The sequence below is a fragment of the Nomascus leucogenys genome, chromosome 3, assembly GCF_006542625.1.
Source record: "Nomascus leucogenys isolate Asia chromosome 3, Asia_NLE_v1, whole genome shotgun sequence".
NCBI classification, from domain to species: domain Eukaryota; kingdom Metazoa; phylum Chordata; class Mammalia; order Primates; family Hylobatidae; genus Nomascus; species Nomascus leucogenys.
The window spans coordinates 18930206-18948910 of NC_044383.1; the positions used below are offsets into that span (position 1 = coordinate 18930206).

Consider the following 18705-nt stretch of genomic DNA (forward strand, 5'->3'; position numbering starts at 1 on the left):
AATTTCATTTTTATTCTTGATCTACTTTGCTGCACTTCTTGCAGCTTTAGCTGTAAAGTAGAAAATGTCTATGCTTTGCTTCTGTTCTTAAAGCTCTTTAGCACTTCTGCCCTGAGGCAAAGAGGCAAAAACAATTTGTTTTACTCTCCCACATTCCAAAAATAACTTTAGTAATACACTCTTTGATTATCTTAAAAGTGCAGAGTGGATACTTTCATCCCAAAGTAGCAGCGTCTGATTGGCGGGGGGACTTTTGCCGTGTGACTATTACTTAGCAACTAAATGCTGGTGACTCATTCACTTTGACTGTGGTACAGGAAAATTCTTTCCATGGAAAACACAGGCGGGGGGACTATCTCTCTGAACCACTATGTAGTATTTTCCTTTAGAAAAGGCTTCTCTGAAAATGAATAGGCACCAGCTGTTACTCTGCCAGCTTAGTCTCCAAAGCTGCCAGAGAGCCTTTCCAAATTCTGTTTCTGTGCGATTTATCCACCAAGGTATACAGATAGGTTCAGAACTGTAATAAGAGACTAATTTGGTTAGTAAACTTAAATCTCGGAGTTTTAAACTGCCATCCCAAGTAAAAGAAAAATTGAGCTAATGGCATTTACAATATCTGGAACACTTACATATGATCGGGTTTGCTCTAGAAACCAATGGTGTTTTACTGTCACATTATAGTAGCAAGGAAGGGGTGAGGAGGAGTGGGGGCTGGTGGGAGGGAAGGAAAGAGAAAGAAAGCTGCTTCCTTAGCTTTGGGCTGAAAAACAGGAGAGCTTTGGAGACAAGTGCTTAAGTGAGATGCCGATGTACTTAAGCAGCAAAAATATAAAATAGATTCACCTGCTAGGCTCACAACACAGCCTAATTCCAGCTCTCTGCAGTTAATTTTGCTTGTCAGCATCTCCTTAAAGGCTCTGAGGGTGATTAGGAGTGGGAAAGTAGACAAGTGCAGTTTTAGCCATGAAAATTGGGGAACGTGAAGGGCTTGTTTCCTGGATGCTCTCGAACTCTGCCATCCCTCTGGACTGGAGGTCGAGTCGCTCTCACGCTTGGCTCATATTTATGAATGGAGGTTAGAGAAGCCGCTTAAACGCTCTTCAGTGCTTACACTCCAGCTGGCTGCTGACTTAGGAAAAACATGACCTTATGGGGCTGCCATGGGTGCGGGGAGTGGTGTGGGCGAAGTATGTTGTCATAGAAAAGACAACCCAGGGGCTGGAGGGGACTTAGCTCTTACTTACAGCCTGAGACACCCAAGCTATTAATAGTAAAGCCCTGAGTCACAGATGTAGGAATGTCACAGCTGCCTGAGATGTGCTACTGTTACACATCAGAAAACCAGCAATGAAGACCTGCCCAAGATGAATGTGAAGAAATGGGCATTTTCCCCCCTTCTCCCCAGACCCACCAAATGTAGTTCATTTCATCCATACACACCCTCTGAGTCAAAGAGGAGGCAGGTTGATTGACTTCATTCCTTTCAGTTCCCCTGGCTCTCTTAGACTCAACATGTTACAATATTTGCAGTAAATACCGTCTAATACTGGCTGTGCATTCTGGTTCTGAAAGATGTGTTGGCCATCTGCTGCTCTCCCTGCCATGTGATGCCTGTCGTTTTGTCTCTTGCTCATCTCATTTTTCACACATGGTGGATGTATATGGCATGCGGTCGGGGTCCGGTGAGCTGGATTTGGGAGACAGAGGCTGGAGTCGGGTGGGCATTGGCTTTGTGAACCAGAAGTCCTCAGTTCACAGGACAGCAGGACAGGTCACAGGACAGCCCATGACCCTTTGGGTCAGAAATCAAAAGCCTCCTGAGGAGTTGCTGCTGTGGGGTCAGGCTTAGGCTGATCCTGGTGGTGGACCGTACTAGATGAGGCTGTTTGTCCCTTAATTGTGACTGGAGTGCATATGCACATCCAAGGGGCTTGTCTAAAAACTCCGATGAAACAGAGGGAGAAGTGGGAAGTCAAAATCCCCCCAAATGAGTAAATCAGATTTTAACTTTGATCCTGAATTGGATCCTGGATAAGGAATAGAATCCTGAAAGATCCTCTTCCCGGGCTGTCTCTCAGTCTCTACCTTCCCCCAGCCCCATTCAGGTAAATTATAGCGGGGAGCAGCCGTGCAAACCAAATGTCATTATTCATTTTTCATAAGAAAGTGAACTTGAAATTGCCATTAGCATCATTATTCTGTTTTTGTTTTACATTAAGGCCAATTTTATTTATCCAGTTTGCCTGAAAGAAGCTGTAGTAAAAATTGAAAGCGACTGTAACGGGGAGCCAATAAGCTAACCATTGACTAGTTTTACTTATTGGAACCGTCTCTAGCTGGTGCTCGGTCCTCCTCCTCCTGGCAATCATTTATCAGACTGTGGGAGGGGGCCAGCGTTCGGGAGCCTTTCATAGCCCGTCCTCGGTGCGAGGAATACAAGGTGGTGTCAGTGACCAGAGATTAGGACAGTGGAATTTTGCATTTGTTACAGCAGCAGCTGTAGCGAGTGGTTTCAGCCGCAGGGCAGAGTCCCCGAGCAGGGCGCGGCTGCAGCTCGGCGGGCGGGCGGAGAAGAGCACGGGGGCGATCGCGGGGCGGGCGTGGGAGCGGGGCCCGCCGAGGCGGGGCGGGACTCGAGACCGCAGCCCCGGACCTCACAAGCGGATGCCGGGGCTTCTCCTGGCTGCCCCAGCGCCTGCGGATCTGTCTGCCAAGGCGCGCTTCCACTCCCAGAGTTTATTCCTCGTTCCTTCTTCAGTCCTGCTCGTCGGAGGACCCGGTTGCCATGGTGAAGGAAAAAGGTAATTATAAATATCGATCACTGTGCATGGTTGCAGAAGTTGGAATGGCACCGCAGGGCTCGGCCACCTAACGGGGAATGATCAATCGAAAGCCGGGCGGACATGTTCTCGGTGTGAGAAGCTCCGTATTGTGAAGTCTGGGTTTCCATCGAACCGAGACTTCGTTCAGAATCTTTAATTTCACCACCGCATCGGAAGCACATCCTATTTCTGGAGCACAGCTGAGCTCTGGGGTGTGTGTCTCTTTTGATTGCTATCGCATTTTGAATTTTTTGTTGTGTTTGAGACTTGCCGTCTTGCCCCCATCCCAGCCATCATTCTCTTCCTCTCTTACCACCGCGCCCCACCAATCAATAAGTTAATTAAGATATGTCATGAAAGGGCCCTTCCTGCCAGGGCTGGGCTGTGTGGTGCTGGGACGTACCCAGGCCTCGCTAGATCCGGCTGAAAGGAGAAGCTGGGCTGTTTTAAAGGCTTCAGGTGCTCTGCGTGTATAACCTGTCATTTCACTATTATCCCTAATCACTCCTCCAAACACCTTCTTAAAGGATGCTGCACATGGCAAAGGAAACCACATCATATCACCAGGAGAGTGTTAAAAGGGAGAGGACAGGTGTGGCCTGAACAGGTGTACATTGTTTATGCACTAGGCGTGGTCCTGAAATGGAAGGTACATCTTTCAGAATTGAATGATAGTTGAAATGATTTGTTTCTCTGGGAAATGTGAAAGAACACCACAGTGCTTGTTTTGAGTTTTTCAAGTAATATATAAATACACCTTGTCTTAAGAAAGTAAAATGTTGCAGGAGAATAGGGAGGGAAAGTGAAAGCCCCTCACTTCTGCCTTGTCAGCTTCAATTCCCCTCTCCTCTCTGGAGATAAAAATTGTTAACAGTTACTGTGTATCTTGCTAGACCCTTCTAGACTGGAATTAGAGAGAGACAGACACATATGAATATAAAAATTGAATCATTCTATGATCGTTTTTCTGTAACTTATTTTTTTCTCTTTTATTATGTCTTAGGGACCTTCACCAAATGATTTTATAATGTAAATAACCACTCTTTAATTTTGCTGTCTAGTACACTTAGATTTATTGTCACATTTTCTTACCGTGGGGACATTCTTTCCTCCCCAAACACAGACATCTATTCTTTCAGGGCGGTCTTGAACCATTTCAATGACTTACCTGTGTTTACTTTATCTTAAAGCTACTACAGGGAATAGATTTAAGATGAAAATGCTGAATTCAAGTTGATCCTTGTTGCTTGAAACTCAGTTTGGTTCTATTATACTAATGGATGGATTGACTTACAGGATCCTGAGAGCTTAACAGTGTAAAGGCTGCACCTCAGGACAAAAGAGAAACGTGATTCTGCTCTATTCACTCTGCTCCTATAGATCTTTAGTAATCACGTGCTGTAGCTTTGGTTTTTCAGTGGGTAAATGGTAATTGAGTGAAATGATTTGGTGTGAATAAAGGTGCTTCTAATAATATTTCCAGTCTTTTGGGGGTGCTTCCAGGAACCCTCAGTACCAAACACAGATGTTGACATTTACTGCAGGTCAGATCTCTTCATTTGTAGCTCCCACCCAACTATGACATGGCCCTCATCTCTGTTGCTAATGGATTTGAGTTTGTTTCCCTGATATGAGTAATTTATGAGTGATGGGAAAGGGAATTAGAAAGCCCTTTCTTCATTCCATTCCTGCGGGACTCTTGGAAGACCTAGCGTTGCTATATATGGTATATATTATAGATCAGTAGTCCTCACATAGCAGCTCTTTTTCTGTCATTGTAGACTTTCCAAAGCTTAGATTGCCTGGGTTCACATTGCTCTACAAGTCAGTGGCCACCTTCTAACTGGAACAATTTGGACAGGCCACCGAGAGGTCACATACTAGTATTATGTTAACCCTTAGCCACTGATTAAAGGCTGTTCTGTTTTATTTTGAGGTCTGTGCCAGTCCACACCACTGCTTTCTGATTGCACTGACCTCAGCCATCAACAGAGAAGGGCAGGTTTGTTTCATTTTGTTTCATTTTTGTTTGTTTGCTTGTTTTTGGTAGCTACACAAGGGTTTCCACAGGAAAAAGGGAACTTCATCATAGCCCTTAAAGTGAGAAGGGCACTGGGGATCGTTTAGTCCAGGCATTCATCCTAGAGATGAGAAAACTGGGGATCAGAAAGGGTAAGTAAGTTGCACAAGGTCACACAGCAGATCGTGGACAAAGTACTCATTCTGTGTGTCTCATCACACCATGTAGTGGATGAGAGACCACAATTGCCAGTGTGTTGACAGCTGCTATCTCTGTCATAAGATGGTGAGCCTTTCAGAAGTGGCACTGTGTCTCCATCTTTAACTTTCCAGTGCATAGCTTAGTGTCTCCCCCACTGTAGATCTTCAAACAACCAAAACAGGTTGGCCCGTTGTCAGAGCAGGAACAGGAACCTGTGCCTTCTTGATTCGGAAACTTCTCCAATCCTCTCCATTTCTTCTTGTTCCCAGAAAAGTCTAGCTCCTTCCCTCCCTGTGGAGCTGTCAGGAATCAACTCAAGGAGGCTCAGGTCCTGGCAATGTCCATCCCGAGGAACATGGCCGGCCCAAGGAGGAGTGGCGTAGACTCCCTGTTGTGCTTGCCACTTAGAGCTCACACTGGCTTGTCTCGTAGTTTTCTCTCTAGGATGAAATACCTGGTTTGGGGCTGACATGGGCAGGAGAGAAAGCACGCTGGCTGATTGCCTCCACTAGTGTGGAGTGGCATTTGCTGACATCCTTTGACCTCACTATCTTTTGTTCTCCTGACCAGGCACCCATTCACTTCCAGCTGCAGACACTTATTGATTCCGGAATCTTGATGAAATGGTTATTTCTCTTATGTCTTCAAGGGTATCTTACCCTTGCTGTGTCCTGTAACAAAGAAGCACAGGAGATTTCTGCGGGTTTATCTGTCAATAACTGCCTTCCTAAATACACGCTCGTCAACCTATACTCCAGAGCCCACTATACTCATTTAAAAAGCTGTAATGTCTAGCTAATGGGTGTTATAGTGCAAGTTTTAAGAATACAAAAGGGATTTATTATTTATTTTTGTTACAGAAAATAAAAATAAGCAAATATTAGAGATTAAGCTCTATAAACACTCATTTTAAATAATAAAGAATGCTTATGGTTTCGGAACCATGTGAAAAGACTAAGAATTTAGTCACAAGACAAACTTCAAGGTAAATAGAATTTTACATTTAGGCACATCATTTTTTGTTTGTTTTGTTTTGTTTCCTGGAAGTTTTCTGACGTTGTTGGATGGCCCAACTTGCTTTTGGGATAGAGCGGGACCCAGTGAAACTCATTGCAGTGTCTAAGTGGAAGGATGTTCACCTTCCACCTGACATTCTTGTGTGTAGGGACACACACACACATACCAACAAGGCAAGTACTTTCTCTAGAGTAAGGTTTTTCAACCTCAGCATCACTGATTATTTTGAGAGATAATTCTTTGTGATTCTGTCTTGTGCATTGTATGATGTTTAGCAGCAATCCTGACCTCTACATACCGGCAACACTGACTTCTTACTCATGACAATCAAGTATGTCTCCAGACATTAGCAAATGACCTTTGGGGAGCAGGATTGCTCCAGTTTGAAAACTACAGCTGTAGAGAGCGGTGGGGTGCTAAGACACCTTGGTCACCGTTCTCTTTAAGGTTTAGATCAATGGATTCCCTTGAGCACAGAGGGTGACAGATGTGAACAATTTGTCTTTTTTTTTTTTGAAACAGAGTTTCACTCTTGTTGCCCAGGTTGGCCTGCAATGGCCCTGTCTCAGCTCACTGCAACCTCTGCCTCCCAGGTTCAAGCAATTCTCCTACCTCAGCCTCCTGAGTAGCTGGGATTACAGGCGTGCACCACCACGCCCGGCTAATTTTGTATTTTTATTAGAGATGGGGTTTCACCATGTTGGCCAGGCTGGTCTCGAACTGCTGACATCAGGTGATCCACCCGCCTCGGCCTCCCAAAGTGCTGGGATTACAGGCATGAGCCACTGCGCCTGGGCTAAGATGTGAACAATTTGTATGGAAAGTCAATCAGACCACCACAGCTCCTCCTTGATGCCATTTAGCTTTTGGCAGAAACAGATGCTTCAAATAATAAAGCTACGGAAGGACTAATAAAGTCCTTCCTCCTTCTTTATGGGTCTTATTTCCCAGCTCATTTCAGTTGCTGAAAATGGAAGAATCTTCTTCATCAAAGTAGATACGTCTACAGAGATGTTCTAGCTTAGCCCTTTCTTTTCCTTTAGGATTCTGTAAGCCCCATTCTGGTCAGGAAACTTCCCTATTCTGTTATCATCTCCTGCTTGCCCTTTCTGTGTTAGGCAAAGTGCTGGGTACTCAGGAAGCTCTCAAGGGTTTAGAAGATACAACAGCTGCCCTCTGCTTCTTTACCACCTATCGAGGAAGTAAATAAGCTCACAAATAACTAATATTATGTAGATGTTTAAAGAGGCGTTGGTACAGTGCTCTAGCAGGTCAAAGGTGGGAGACTTAGCTTCCAAGTATGCTGATCAGGAAAGGCTCCCTGAAGCAGGCAGCTCTTAAACTGAGGCTTTAAAGATTGGGGATATGTGGACATATAATAAATTGAAATGAAAAGAGAATGGTAGATTTGAGAGAAGCCACCACATTAGAATTGATGGGGCCTGATAACAGGTTGGGTGATTGTAATGAGAAGGATTCAGAACGAATGATCTTAAAGTTTTGAGTCCAGGTAGCTCAGGTATCAGTTTGCTAGTGGCACTGTAACAAAGTACCACACACTGAGCGGCTTAAACCACAGAAATGTATTGTCTCATAGTTCTGGAAGCTACAAGCCTGAGGTCAAGGTGTTGGCTGAGTTGGTTCCTTCTGAGGGCTGTTAGGAGAATCTGTCCTATGCTTCTCCCCTGCCTTCTGGAGGTTTGCTGGTAATCTTTGGTGTTCCTTGGCTTATAGAAGCAACTGTCTTCATGTTCACAAGGCATTCTCCCTGTGCGCCTATCTGACTCCGTGTTTCCCCTTTTTAAAAGGACACCAGTCCCAGTGGATTAAGGCCCACCATAATGATCTCATTTTAACTCGATCACCACTGTAAAGACCCTATCTCCAAATAGGGCCACATTCTGAGATACTGGGGGTTCGGACTTCAATAGATGAGTTTGGAGGGTGATGCAGTCCAACCCATTACACGCAGGCACCAGTGTTAGATGTGGCTAGGCTTGGAAAGGAGGACTGAAGAGGAGCAGAGTGGAATCAGATGTGGGATGGGAGAGAGTTGCTAGTGGTGAAGAGGAAGGGAGGAGGTTGATGGGAGGAAGGAGATGAGCTCAGTTTTATAGACCTTATGCCAGCATTGGGAATAAAGGACTAGGGAGTGATTAGAAGTGAGTAGTCCAGTTCATACCTCTTGGGCAGACTCTGAAATTTCTTGGCCGATTTGTACAGACCTGCTACAATCTACCTTAAGGAAGATAACAGTAGAAACAGGCGTTGCTTTCCCTTTGGAATAACAGGAGGCATTCAGATGTTAGGCATCAACAGGGAAGCCAACACCACACCTTTCTGCCTCAAGCTGCTGGGTGCAGCACCCTTCATGGTTTGATAGTAGCCTCTTCCTGCCGCATCCAAAAGCCACTGCAGCCTGTTCTTGGCAGCTCCTGAGAACAGTGGTATACTGTGTCTCAAATGTGACCTACACCCTGACACCAAAGTAATCCTTTTAGGACATTGAATCATTTCCCATCTCAAAAACCCAAATAAATGACATAGTAAGGTTCAAAGCTTCCTGCTTGTCATGGAGGGTTCTCCTCAAGTCCTTAAAATACCTCCTCCCTGCTTACTTCTAAAAAAAATTCTTCTAAGCCAATCTTATTTTATTTTCATTTTAATATTATTATTAAATCTGTCAGTGATTGAACACATACTAAATGGCAGAGCCTCATATACATTGTCTTTAATCTTCAAACCCATCAAGGTAAGTAGTATCTTCCCCCTAATAGGTGAGGGAAAGGAGACTCACAGGAGATCAGAGATCACTTAGCTAGCAGGTAGAAAAGCTAAGTTTTCTATCCATTTTTCTCCCTATCTGGCTCCGAAACCAGTGCTAATGTCCACCCTGAACCCTTTTACCTTTTGAATAACCACAGGGGTGGTATTTTGTGCTCTAACCTCAGTCATACTGTCTACCTGCCTTGTGAGACATACTGTACCCCCCTTTTATGTATTTATCAAAGATCGAACTCAAGTTTGGCTTTCTTATAGAGCTCTTCAAAGGTCCATCCCTTCTGCGAATTCTTCTAGAATTATTCTGTGCACCTAAGTAAACACCAGATAAACAGCAGTTGTTACCTGTGCAACTTAGGACAGTGCTCTTTTTCTCAAGTATTTGACTTCATATGCAGTCTTGTAAAACAACCTTAGGAGCTGTGAAGTGTTGCTGCCTCTAATGCTATCTGCCTTCCCAAAACACACACCCACACAGACACTACCTACTCAGATGCATGCACACTGCCTGGTGTAATCAATACCCACTTTTATTCCATCCTCAGGAAAGGCTAAGAACAGTAGGTTTTTCACTGTGGTGTAATAATTCCTCATGTGTGTGATGACTATTGAGTCACTATCCAGGCATCTTCTTTCACATATGCTAGCCACTCCTAGCTGCGGGTTGAAGTTTAATGCCTCACCCCTACCTGCCCTTGGATTTGTCTTAACTTCAAAAGCCCCAGTCTTTTAAAGGGGATACCACCAACAAGGTCATTTCCTAAGTAAGGTCTAAAGGGAAGTGATAGATTAAAGGAGACATTACAAGGCTACAAGTTTCAGAATAAATTGTTCTTGATCAGTGACTTATTCACACTACTCAACTGTGAATTTCCCATCTTTGTGGGGAGGGGTGCTCCAGTTTGTGTCATCATATTCTGCTTGAGAGAAAGCAATCCAAGTGTGAATTGCTCGTAGTATTTTATAAATGAAAGTGCTACTCTTACCAGGAAGTGTGGCTCTGCTTCACTCCAGAAGTACTGTCTGAATAATGGGATTTCCAAAGCTAAGGGAAAGGATTTCACATGTTTAAAAGAAAAAAAAAAAAGATCATAGCAAATCTCCTGCCCTCTAACACCAACTAATTGTTGTCTAAAAAATATTTATCCAGAGAGAAAAAGATGTCATTTCTACAATATAAATAAATATGAGAGAAGGAATACATTGACTTGAATGTGTTCAAGGCTCTTGAGGGCAATTTTTGATGACAGGAATGGAGTCAAGAATATGTAGACAGTGGGCATCTGAAATGGAGGTTGGGCCTCATCTATTGTTAGCTACTCTCAGACTTTGGAGGTGGTATTGCTTCTTGCCTTTCCCATGCCAGGCCAAATGACCAGGAAGGATGAACAACTTATATTGCATCACAGAGAGTTTCTTTTAAAGAACGACAAATGGACTTTTCCAAATTCCTGCAGAAGATGTACTGCAAGAGACTCATCCCACCAAGAAGCATATCTTGGCATTTGATTCATTTTGAGGAGGTGGCCCTCTTTGCCATCGTATTCACAGCCCTAGGGGTCAAGAAAGAGGATCCTGGTGTTGTTGGCTTCTCCTATGCCAAAGTCAAAGTGCTGAGTGTTTTCCTGAGCCAGCATTAAAGAGCCAGAGAACTTTTCAGAAGGTTCAGTGATCAGTGAGTGGTGCAGGATTTCTTCCCATTGTGGTTGAGTTTGATCCGGGCACACCACAGTAAAAACCAGCCCAGCTTCCTATTTCATTGTCTGTTTGTCTGATGGTGACTCATACTGAGAGGTATGTTTATCCCAAACTGGCAGGAGCTGTGTATTCAAGGGCAAATTTTGTTAACAGTGGGGAGAGCGAATATTTGTTATGCATGACCTCTTTTCTCTGAAACATTGTATTTGTGCTCAGACTGACATAATTAATGTTATTATGGTCCAGTGTCCCCTGGGGGTGGACCAGGGGTGAGTTTGTGTGTCCCTGTTGCAATCAAACAGGCTGGCTTGTTTGAATACTTGCATTTAACTATGAAGATCCTGGCTTTTTTAATACTTCTAAGGAAATTACTGTCCAGGACAGTGCTTCTCAAATTTCAACTGGGATCAGAATCATCTGGAAGGCTTGTGAAAACACAGATTTCTGGGCCCTGCCCTCAGAGTTTCTGATTCAGTAGGTCTGAGAGAAGGCCTGAGATTTTGCATTCCTAACACTTCCCAGATAATGTTGATGTTCTTGATTCAGGGACCACACTTTGACACTGTGCAGGTAATCTGTGGTTTCTGTGGGTAAAATGACCAGCCCTACAGGTGGGTAAGTCAAAATTTTTATAGAAGTAGCTTCTTCATTCCCTTTTGCAAATATCATCTTGCTCACCACGCACAGATGGCAAAAAGAAGGTAAAGAACATCACTGTCACTGGCTCTCCTGCAAGATGAAACAAAGCCATGTTTCATAATGAAGCAGACCTGTGAGATCCCAGCGGCCAAGAAACTGCTGTCAGCATATGATACTGGGAGCAAAGGTTGGCAGGAAGTTTAAGTGACTTTTTCATGGGGGTGAGTTGGGGCTCAGCATGACTTGGAGAAGGCAACATTAATTCAGAATGAAGGCACAGATGTGCATATTCTGCAGGCATCACTCCTATGTCTCCAAGACTTAGATGAGCATGTTTACCTGGAATCATAGAGCTGTTTGGAATTTTTGGGTAAAAGTTCATTAACAATACAAAAATTAGCCAGGCATGGTGATGCATGCCTGTAGTCTCAGCTACTCAGGAAGCTGAGGTGGGAGGATGGCTTGCGCCCAGGAGGCAGAGGTTGCAGTGAGCTGAGATCGCCATGCACTCCAGCCTGAGCAGTAGAGCCAGACCTTGTCTCAGAAAACAAACGAGAAAAAAGGAAACGAGTTCATCAGCTATCTTGGCTCACAAAGGCTACCACTCCCTCTTTAATCTTTGAGGAATTAAAATATGTTATTTAGGCTTGGAGTGTTTCATTTACTACCACTTTACAATATTTACTGTTCATTTGGTGGAAGTAGATCATCATAAAGGCCTTTATCCTCCTTGTCTTTATGCTGAGCAGGTGAGGAGAAGGAAGAAGAGGGTTTGGTCTTGCTGTCTCAGGGGTGGCAGAGGTAGAAGAAAATCTGTGTGCAAGGGGATCTGTGCAGTTCAAACCCATGTTGTTCAAGAGTCAACTGCATTCTGTCTATGTCCTAGTAGTCTGTTGTTTTTCTTCTGTTCATTTCTGTTGTTTTCTATTTAAAACATGAGAAGGGAAAAGTTTAAGAAGAATTAAGAAAAGTGGGTCAGGCACAGTGGCTTGTACCTATAATCCCAGCACTTTGGGAGGCTAAAGCAGGCAGATCACTTGAGCCTGGGAGTGCGAGACCCTGTCTCTCCAAAAAACAAAATTCCCCCCTACCACCCCCCCAAAAAAATAATTAGCCATGCGTGGTGGTGTGTGCCTGTAGTCCCAGCTACTCAAGAGGCTGCAGTGGTGGGAGGATCATCTGAGCCTGGAGGTCGAGGCTGCGATGAGCCATGATCATACCACTGCACTCCAGCCCAGGCGATAGAGTGAGACCCTGTCTCAAAAAAAAAAAAAAAAAGAAAAAGAAAAAAGAAAAGTGGATGATAGGAAAAGGTGGCAAGGTTGTTCCTCATTGGAGTGTCTGAAGGGGAATGGGAGAGAAGGCTGAGTACTCCCTTCCTGGAAAAATGATAGGGGCTATGGGTGCCTAGGTCCATGGACCATCTCATAGTGACACATGAGCTAGGTGGGTGTCCACTGGACTGCTGCCATGTGCCACTTGAGGGACCCCTTCTGAATGGCCATCAAGGAGCAGTTTTAGGACTGATGGGGATTGGAGTCCACAGAACGAGAGCCCAGTTATGCTGAGCACTAAAGAAGGAGTGGATGCCCCTCTGTCCCTGCTTACCTGGAAAATGCTACCACTTCTGGCATGTGTAGAGGTCCTAGCCTAAAACTGAGAAATAGCAATGAGCCATAGCAAAGGGCTTCTAGCAGTGGCCTGATCACATTACAATTTTCTTGAGGTCTCTTATCTGTGAGGCACTTCAAGAATAACTTGACACACTGAAAAGATCCTACCTTTAGTGGATGAATGGGTTAGCAGGTGTTGAGAGGGATGCTGATGGAGAATGCAAAATGGAGGGGACACCAGGCGATAGAACGGGGGTGAACAATCTTCTATGGGGGTTCTAAGGAAGGAAGAGCTATAGTCCCAAGGGAATCAGAAAAGGCTTTATGGAAAAGGGGGCATTTAAGATTGGTATTTGAGGAGTTCTGTAGGTTTCTTAATGTTGGTGATGGTGTTTGATTCAACCTGTGTTCATTACAGTAATTCAACCTGTGCTCCACAGTAAGCACTCACTGAATGTTGAATAAACTAATAAGTGAATGAATGAGGTGTATGGGTTGGGGAGATGGTTATTCTTATTTGGGAAATTTTTTTTAGAATCTAATATGAGATAAGCCATCTAGATATAGCAACAAATAAAATGCAGTTCTTGACCTGAAAGCACTCACTTTCTAGCAAGAAACAGACACACCTAGATAAGTTATTATGATACAATGTGAAATGCACTCAAACGGGAACTATGAAAGTAATATGGGACTGCAGGACAGAAAGTGATGAATGCTGTTGGATGGTCATGGAAGACTGGGCTTTGAAGGATGAACAGGAATGCAATAGTGGATAAAAAGAGGATTGAGGGAAAGGGACTCAAGTGGGTAAAACAGAAGCAATAAAGTATGGCTCCTGTCTGAGGAGATGCAAGCAGCTCAGTTTAGCATTTTGGCCACATCATACAGCAATGGACATAAGGAGAGGTAAGTAGGGGGTTTGTGGGTCACATTGAGCTAAGGATGATTAGAACTGGGGTCAGACACATAGATGCCCCGAGAATCAGCCAGGTGACCTGAGTGGAGCCTGGGACACACTACAGAGCATGGCCCTCCCTAAAGGGAAGAGTTACTTTGTCCTTCATCCTAGGTCCCATGGAGGGATGCACGTCAAGTTGCCAGGCCTTCCACTTTTCAAGAGCAGCTGGAAATAGGGATTTTTATGTAAAATCTCCAGATGTTTAAATATTGGCAAATGATTTCACTTTCTCTTTAAAAAATATTGTGTGTGGCCAGGCACAGTGGCTCATGCCTGTAATTCCACCACTTTGGGAGGCTGAGGTGGGCGGATCACTTGAGGTCAGGAGTTCAAGACCAGCCTGGGCAACATGGTGAAACCCCGTCTCTACTAAAAATACAAAAAAATTAGCTGGGCCTGATGGTGCATAACTGTAATTCCAGCTACTCAGGAGGCTGAGGCAGAAGAATCGCTTGAACCCGGGAGGTGGAGGTTGCAGTGAGCCAAGATCACGCCACTGCACTCCAGCCTGGGTGATAGAGTGAGACTCCTTCTGAAGAAAAAAAAATATAGTGTGGGCCAAACAAAACATGTCTGTGGGTAGGACTCAGTCAAAGGGCCTCTCGATTATGGTTTGAAGTTTAATGACATGTCCACCACGCCTACCAGGAAGAAACACACTTTTACACAGCAAGACACAGGATTCATATACACATGCATATAAATGGGTGAAATAAAACTCACATGAAGCAATATTTACCTTTACTCTCTGCTATTTTCTTTTCTACTTTTTAAGTATGCCGGTGATGATCCATTAAACTTATTTTATGTTCCAGTGGTTCAAGACCCAAAGTTTGAAAAGCATTGGCTTAGACCCTCTACACTAACTAATTAAACTTTTATTGATGAAACAGAATAAGGTACTTCTGTGGGCAACCATGTTTCCATTCTGAGTACTCCTGTTATTGTGATAATAGGTATGTTTGGGTTACGTTGGGTTTCTTCACTTGCAACTGGACAGGTTTTGACAAAAGAATGTCTGAACCTTTCATTTGCCACTTTATCCTTAACAGAAGTTGGCCGGAATTTGGTGTCATCTGTCTTAGGTGCTTGATACAATTAAGAACTAACCCAACTGCTAAATTCGGAGTAAAATACTGTTTGAATTCCAGCTGGAAGTCCAAAGAAAACCCTTGTAGAGCCCATGTCAGCTTTCAAGCCTAGTATTTCTGGAATTGCTTTTTCAGTTGGGATCAATTTTCCCTACGAGTCTGCCTCTCCTCTTTGTGTTCACCACGCTCACCTTGTTTCCTTGCTTTTGCATCACAGCCAGGGAGGGAGGAGCAAGATCAGGACCAGGACTATCTGTCATGCATCGTCCCATCCCTCAGTGACCAGCTGTTGATCTACATTGTCGAGCATTACATGCTGGATAGCATTCATTTTTGACGTATAAGTGCTTTTCCAGAAAAAAAAGTATCATTTCAGCCAGGCACAGTGGCTCACGCCTGTAATCCTAGCACTTTGGGAGGCCAAGGCAGGTGGATTGTTTGAGGTCAGGAGTTCGAGACCAGCCTGGGCAACATGGTGAAACCCCGTCTCTACTAAAAATAAAAAAATTGGCCAGGCATGGTGGTGCATGCCTGTAATCCCAGCTACTCGGGAGGCTGAGGCAGGAGAATTGCTTGAACCCGGGAGGTGGAGGTTGCAGTGAGCTAAGATCGTGCCACTGCACTCCAGCTTGGGTGACAGAGCAAGACACTGTCTCAAAAAAAAAAAAAAAAAAAAGAAGAAGAAAAGAAAAAGAAAAAAAAAAGAGAAAATATAATTTAAGGGCTTTGGAGAGAGTTCACCCCTCCCTCAGGAATGTCCGAAAGGTGAGTATATGTCAGCAGGCCTTCCATGCAGCAGGAAAGGTTTAACCATTCCTTGGGTGCAGGGCATGTCTGTCATCACCCCTATCTTGACTTGAAAGCACCCTTGCAATATAGAACAGGATTCAAAAAGCGCTTGGACTTTTGCAACAAGAGCCCAGGAGTGGCTTCTTGCCATTGGAGAGAGTTGATATGATGGAGACACCCCTAGGGAAAGGCCATGCCTGCCATGAAAACCACACGACCACAGTGAGGCAACACTAATATGGTAGTTTTGCATAATAAGTAGGCAAAGATGCCAACTACTAAACATGAATCAGGCAAGCAAGGCCAGCCAGAGAGTCGGCAGTCAACACAGTACTTTCAGGTTGGGGGCTAGTGTGGTGCAAGATGACCAGGAGCAGCATTGGAAACGAGATTGGAAGGCACCTTGTTGACAGGGCCTGCGCCTTGCTGCCCCAGGGCACTGCCGTCATCTGAGTTGGGGGCAGCGCCCTCTGGAGTTGTGCAGCCACAGCCTGCACATCTTTACCCAGGGGCAGTGTGCTTCCAGGGAGCTGGCGCTGCAGTTGGTAGCGGGCAAATCACGTCTCTACCACTTCCTGGAGGACGCACAGCCAAGCTCCTAACCTGTCTCAGGGTCAGGGTTTTTTTCAGTTAAAACAATACCGAGAACACCCAATTTTCTCTCCACATCAGGAGGTTTGATAAGTTATCTGGTGAGTTTGAGCATTGGAAAGAATTATTAGTAGATCACAACAAAATAGGTAGAAAACATGATGGATTATTCATCAGGAGCTAGGCAAGTGGGAGAAAGGGAAACGATTAAATCTAAGAGAACAAAAACCATTGTACAAGAAAGGGAATCTATTCCTAGGAAGCACTGCAGAGTCTAGTAGAACAATAATTACATTCTCAAAGTGTAAACACTGACCATGGGTTTAACCAAAATGTGTGGTGTAGGCCTATCAGTAAGAGCCGAATCTTCACCTGCAGAAACAGGATGTCAGTAGCTAATGGCTGAGTTGATATAAGCATAGTGTTAAGAAAAAACACCAAAAGTTGAGCACATTTGCCTATAGGGGTTGGGAGGAGTGGGGCAGGCAATTACCATCATGCATTGTAAGCATATTTGTTTCTTTGGGTTTTTTAAACTTTTTTTTCTTATAGAGACAGGGTCTTGCTATGTCACCCAAGCTGGTCTCAAGCTCCTGAGCTCAAGCGATCCTACTGCCTTGTACTCCCAAAATGCTGGGATTACACGTGTGAGCCACTGCCCACACTTAGCCTAAACTTTGATAAAAAATAAATAAATATGGGGTAAAAAACCCATACTTCCCACTCCATATCTTTATTGTTAGGGTTAATTTAAATGAAATAGTGTGCGAAAACTTCAAACGTGGCCTGTGCCATGCGCTCAATAAATGTTAATGAAAGTCAGTTGGTCTGTGGAGTTTCTTTAAGCGTCAGTGTAGGAGCACAGCCCAGAGCCAAAGGAATGGCCCGAGATCCCTTGCAGATAAAACAGGACTAAGAAGTAGGTGGTGAGAAGCTGGGCACAGTGGCTCATGCCTGTAATCCCGGCACTTTGGGAGGGTGAGGCAGGTGGATCACCTGAGATCAAGAGTTTGAGACCAGCCTGGCCAATGTGGCGAAACCCCAACTCTACTAAAAATACAAAAAAAAAAATCAGCCACATGTGTTGGCACACACCTGTAATCCCAGCTACTTGGGAGGCAGGAGAATCGCTTGAACACGGGAGGCAGAGGTTGCAGTGAGCCAAGATCATGCCATAGCACTCCAGCCTGGGCAACAAGAGCAAAACTCCATCTCAAAAAAAAAAAAGTAGGTAGTGAGAGGAACTGAATTTGTAACCAGAAGGAGAGACAGTGTTCAACTGCCTTCGGCTAGGATTTTCAGAGGCTGAACACCCTTTCCTATAGTATATATCCTTCTCTTTCTCACTTGCCCCTTGTGGTACAGTTGTCCTTCAGTTGCCTTGGTGGCTTTGTAAAATTATTTCCTAAATCTTCAGGATTTTATAGGTTTGCCTAAAAAGTAAGTCGTGTTTATAAATGGAAGCTTTACAACCAGTCTTCATGGGTTCGAATCCAGCTCACCTGTTTACTAATTGTGCCACCTTGGGCAAGTCACTTAACCTCCTGTTGCCTCAGTTTCCTCATCAGAAAATAAGGACAATAATAGTACCAATTAATAGGGTTATTTTGAAAATTGAATCAATTAATCCACATAAAGCATTTAAAACAATGCCTGGTCACCCATCGCCTCCCGGTGCATAGCTCAGTAATTGCTATTCCTTCTGTTACTACTGTCATTCCTTTCGACTGAGTAAAATCAGGGCAATGTGTCCAATGAGATGGAGTTTAGTAACAGATTAGTTTGAGGATCCTGGAAAGTAAGTAGAGCTGAGACAGGTGAGTCGAGGAACCCAGGAGGGTCCACCCCTTTCCACTGGACAATGTCTTCCAGCTTGCCTAAGTAGAACATTGCTTTGTCACCTTTGTCATGCCACAGTACTCCAGGACCACATCAGTGGCTTCCTGTGGCCAGTAAGCTCTACTGTTCAGTGATAGAAATTCACCAAGGAACTGGACCTGTTGGGTTTTCAGTGCCCAGATCCTTTGGGCAAGCAAGCTGATGAGACTGCTCTTTTTGCTGTGGAATGAAATGAGGTGGCTAATGATGCTTTGATGCAGGAACGTGCTGGCATCATATGAACAGCTGCAAAGTGTTTGAGGCTGGAAGCCATGTGTGCTCAGGACACCCACTGGTGGAAGCTGCCCACCTGCTCTGCAGCAGTCCCTGCTGGCTGTTGGCTATAGGGGTCGGGAGGAGTGGGGCAGGCAATTACCATCATGCATTATAAGCATATTTGTTTCTTTGGGTTTTTTAAACTTTTTTTTTTCTTATAGAGACAGGATCTTGCTATGTCGCCCAAGCTGGTCTCAAACTCCTGAGCTCAAGCGATCCTACTGCCTTGTACTCCCAAAATGCTGGGATTACACGTGTGAGCCACTCCCCACACTTAGCCTAAACTTTGATAAAAAATAAATAAATATGAGTAGAACACTACTCA

The 18705-nt window shown here is 44.4% G+C and overlaps 1 protein-coding gene across 9 annotated transcripts in view; it reads left to right on the forward strand.

Annotated features, from left to right (window-relative positions):
* The window catches only part of ABLIM1 (actin binding LIM protein 1), a 334526-nt gene that overhangs the window by 135134 nt on the left and 180687 nt on the right, over positions 1-18705 (forward strand). For 4 of the 9 annotated variants that reach the window (XM_030806671.1, XM_030806685.1, XM_030806683.1 and 1 more), the window contains exon 1: positions 1888-2804. The exons of 3 other annotated variants lie outside the window; for them this stretch is intronic. In XM_030806671.1, coding sequence (XP_030662531.1) covers positions 2789-2804 — 16 coding nt within the window. In that variant the 5' untranslated portion in view covers positions 1888-2788. Of the gene's footprint in view, positions 1-1887; positions 2805-18705 lie in introns of those variants that run through there. 2 more of the 9 variants (XM_004087532.3, XM_030806701.1) reach the window with 1 other exon arrangement.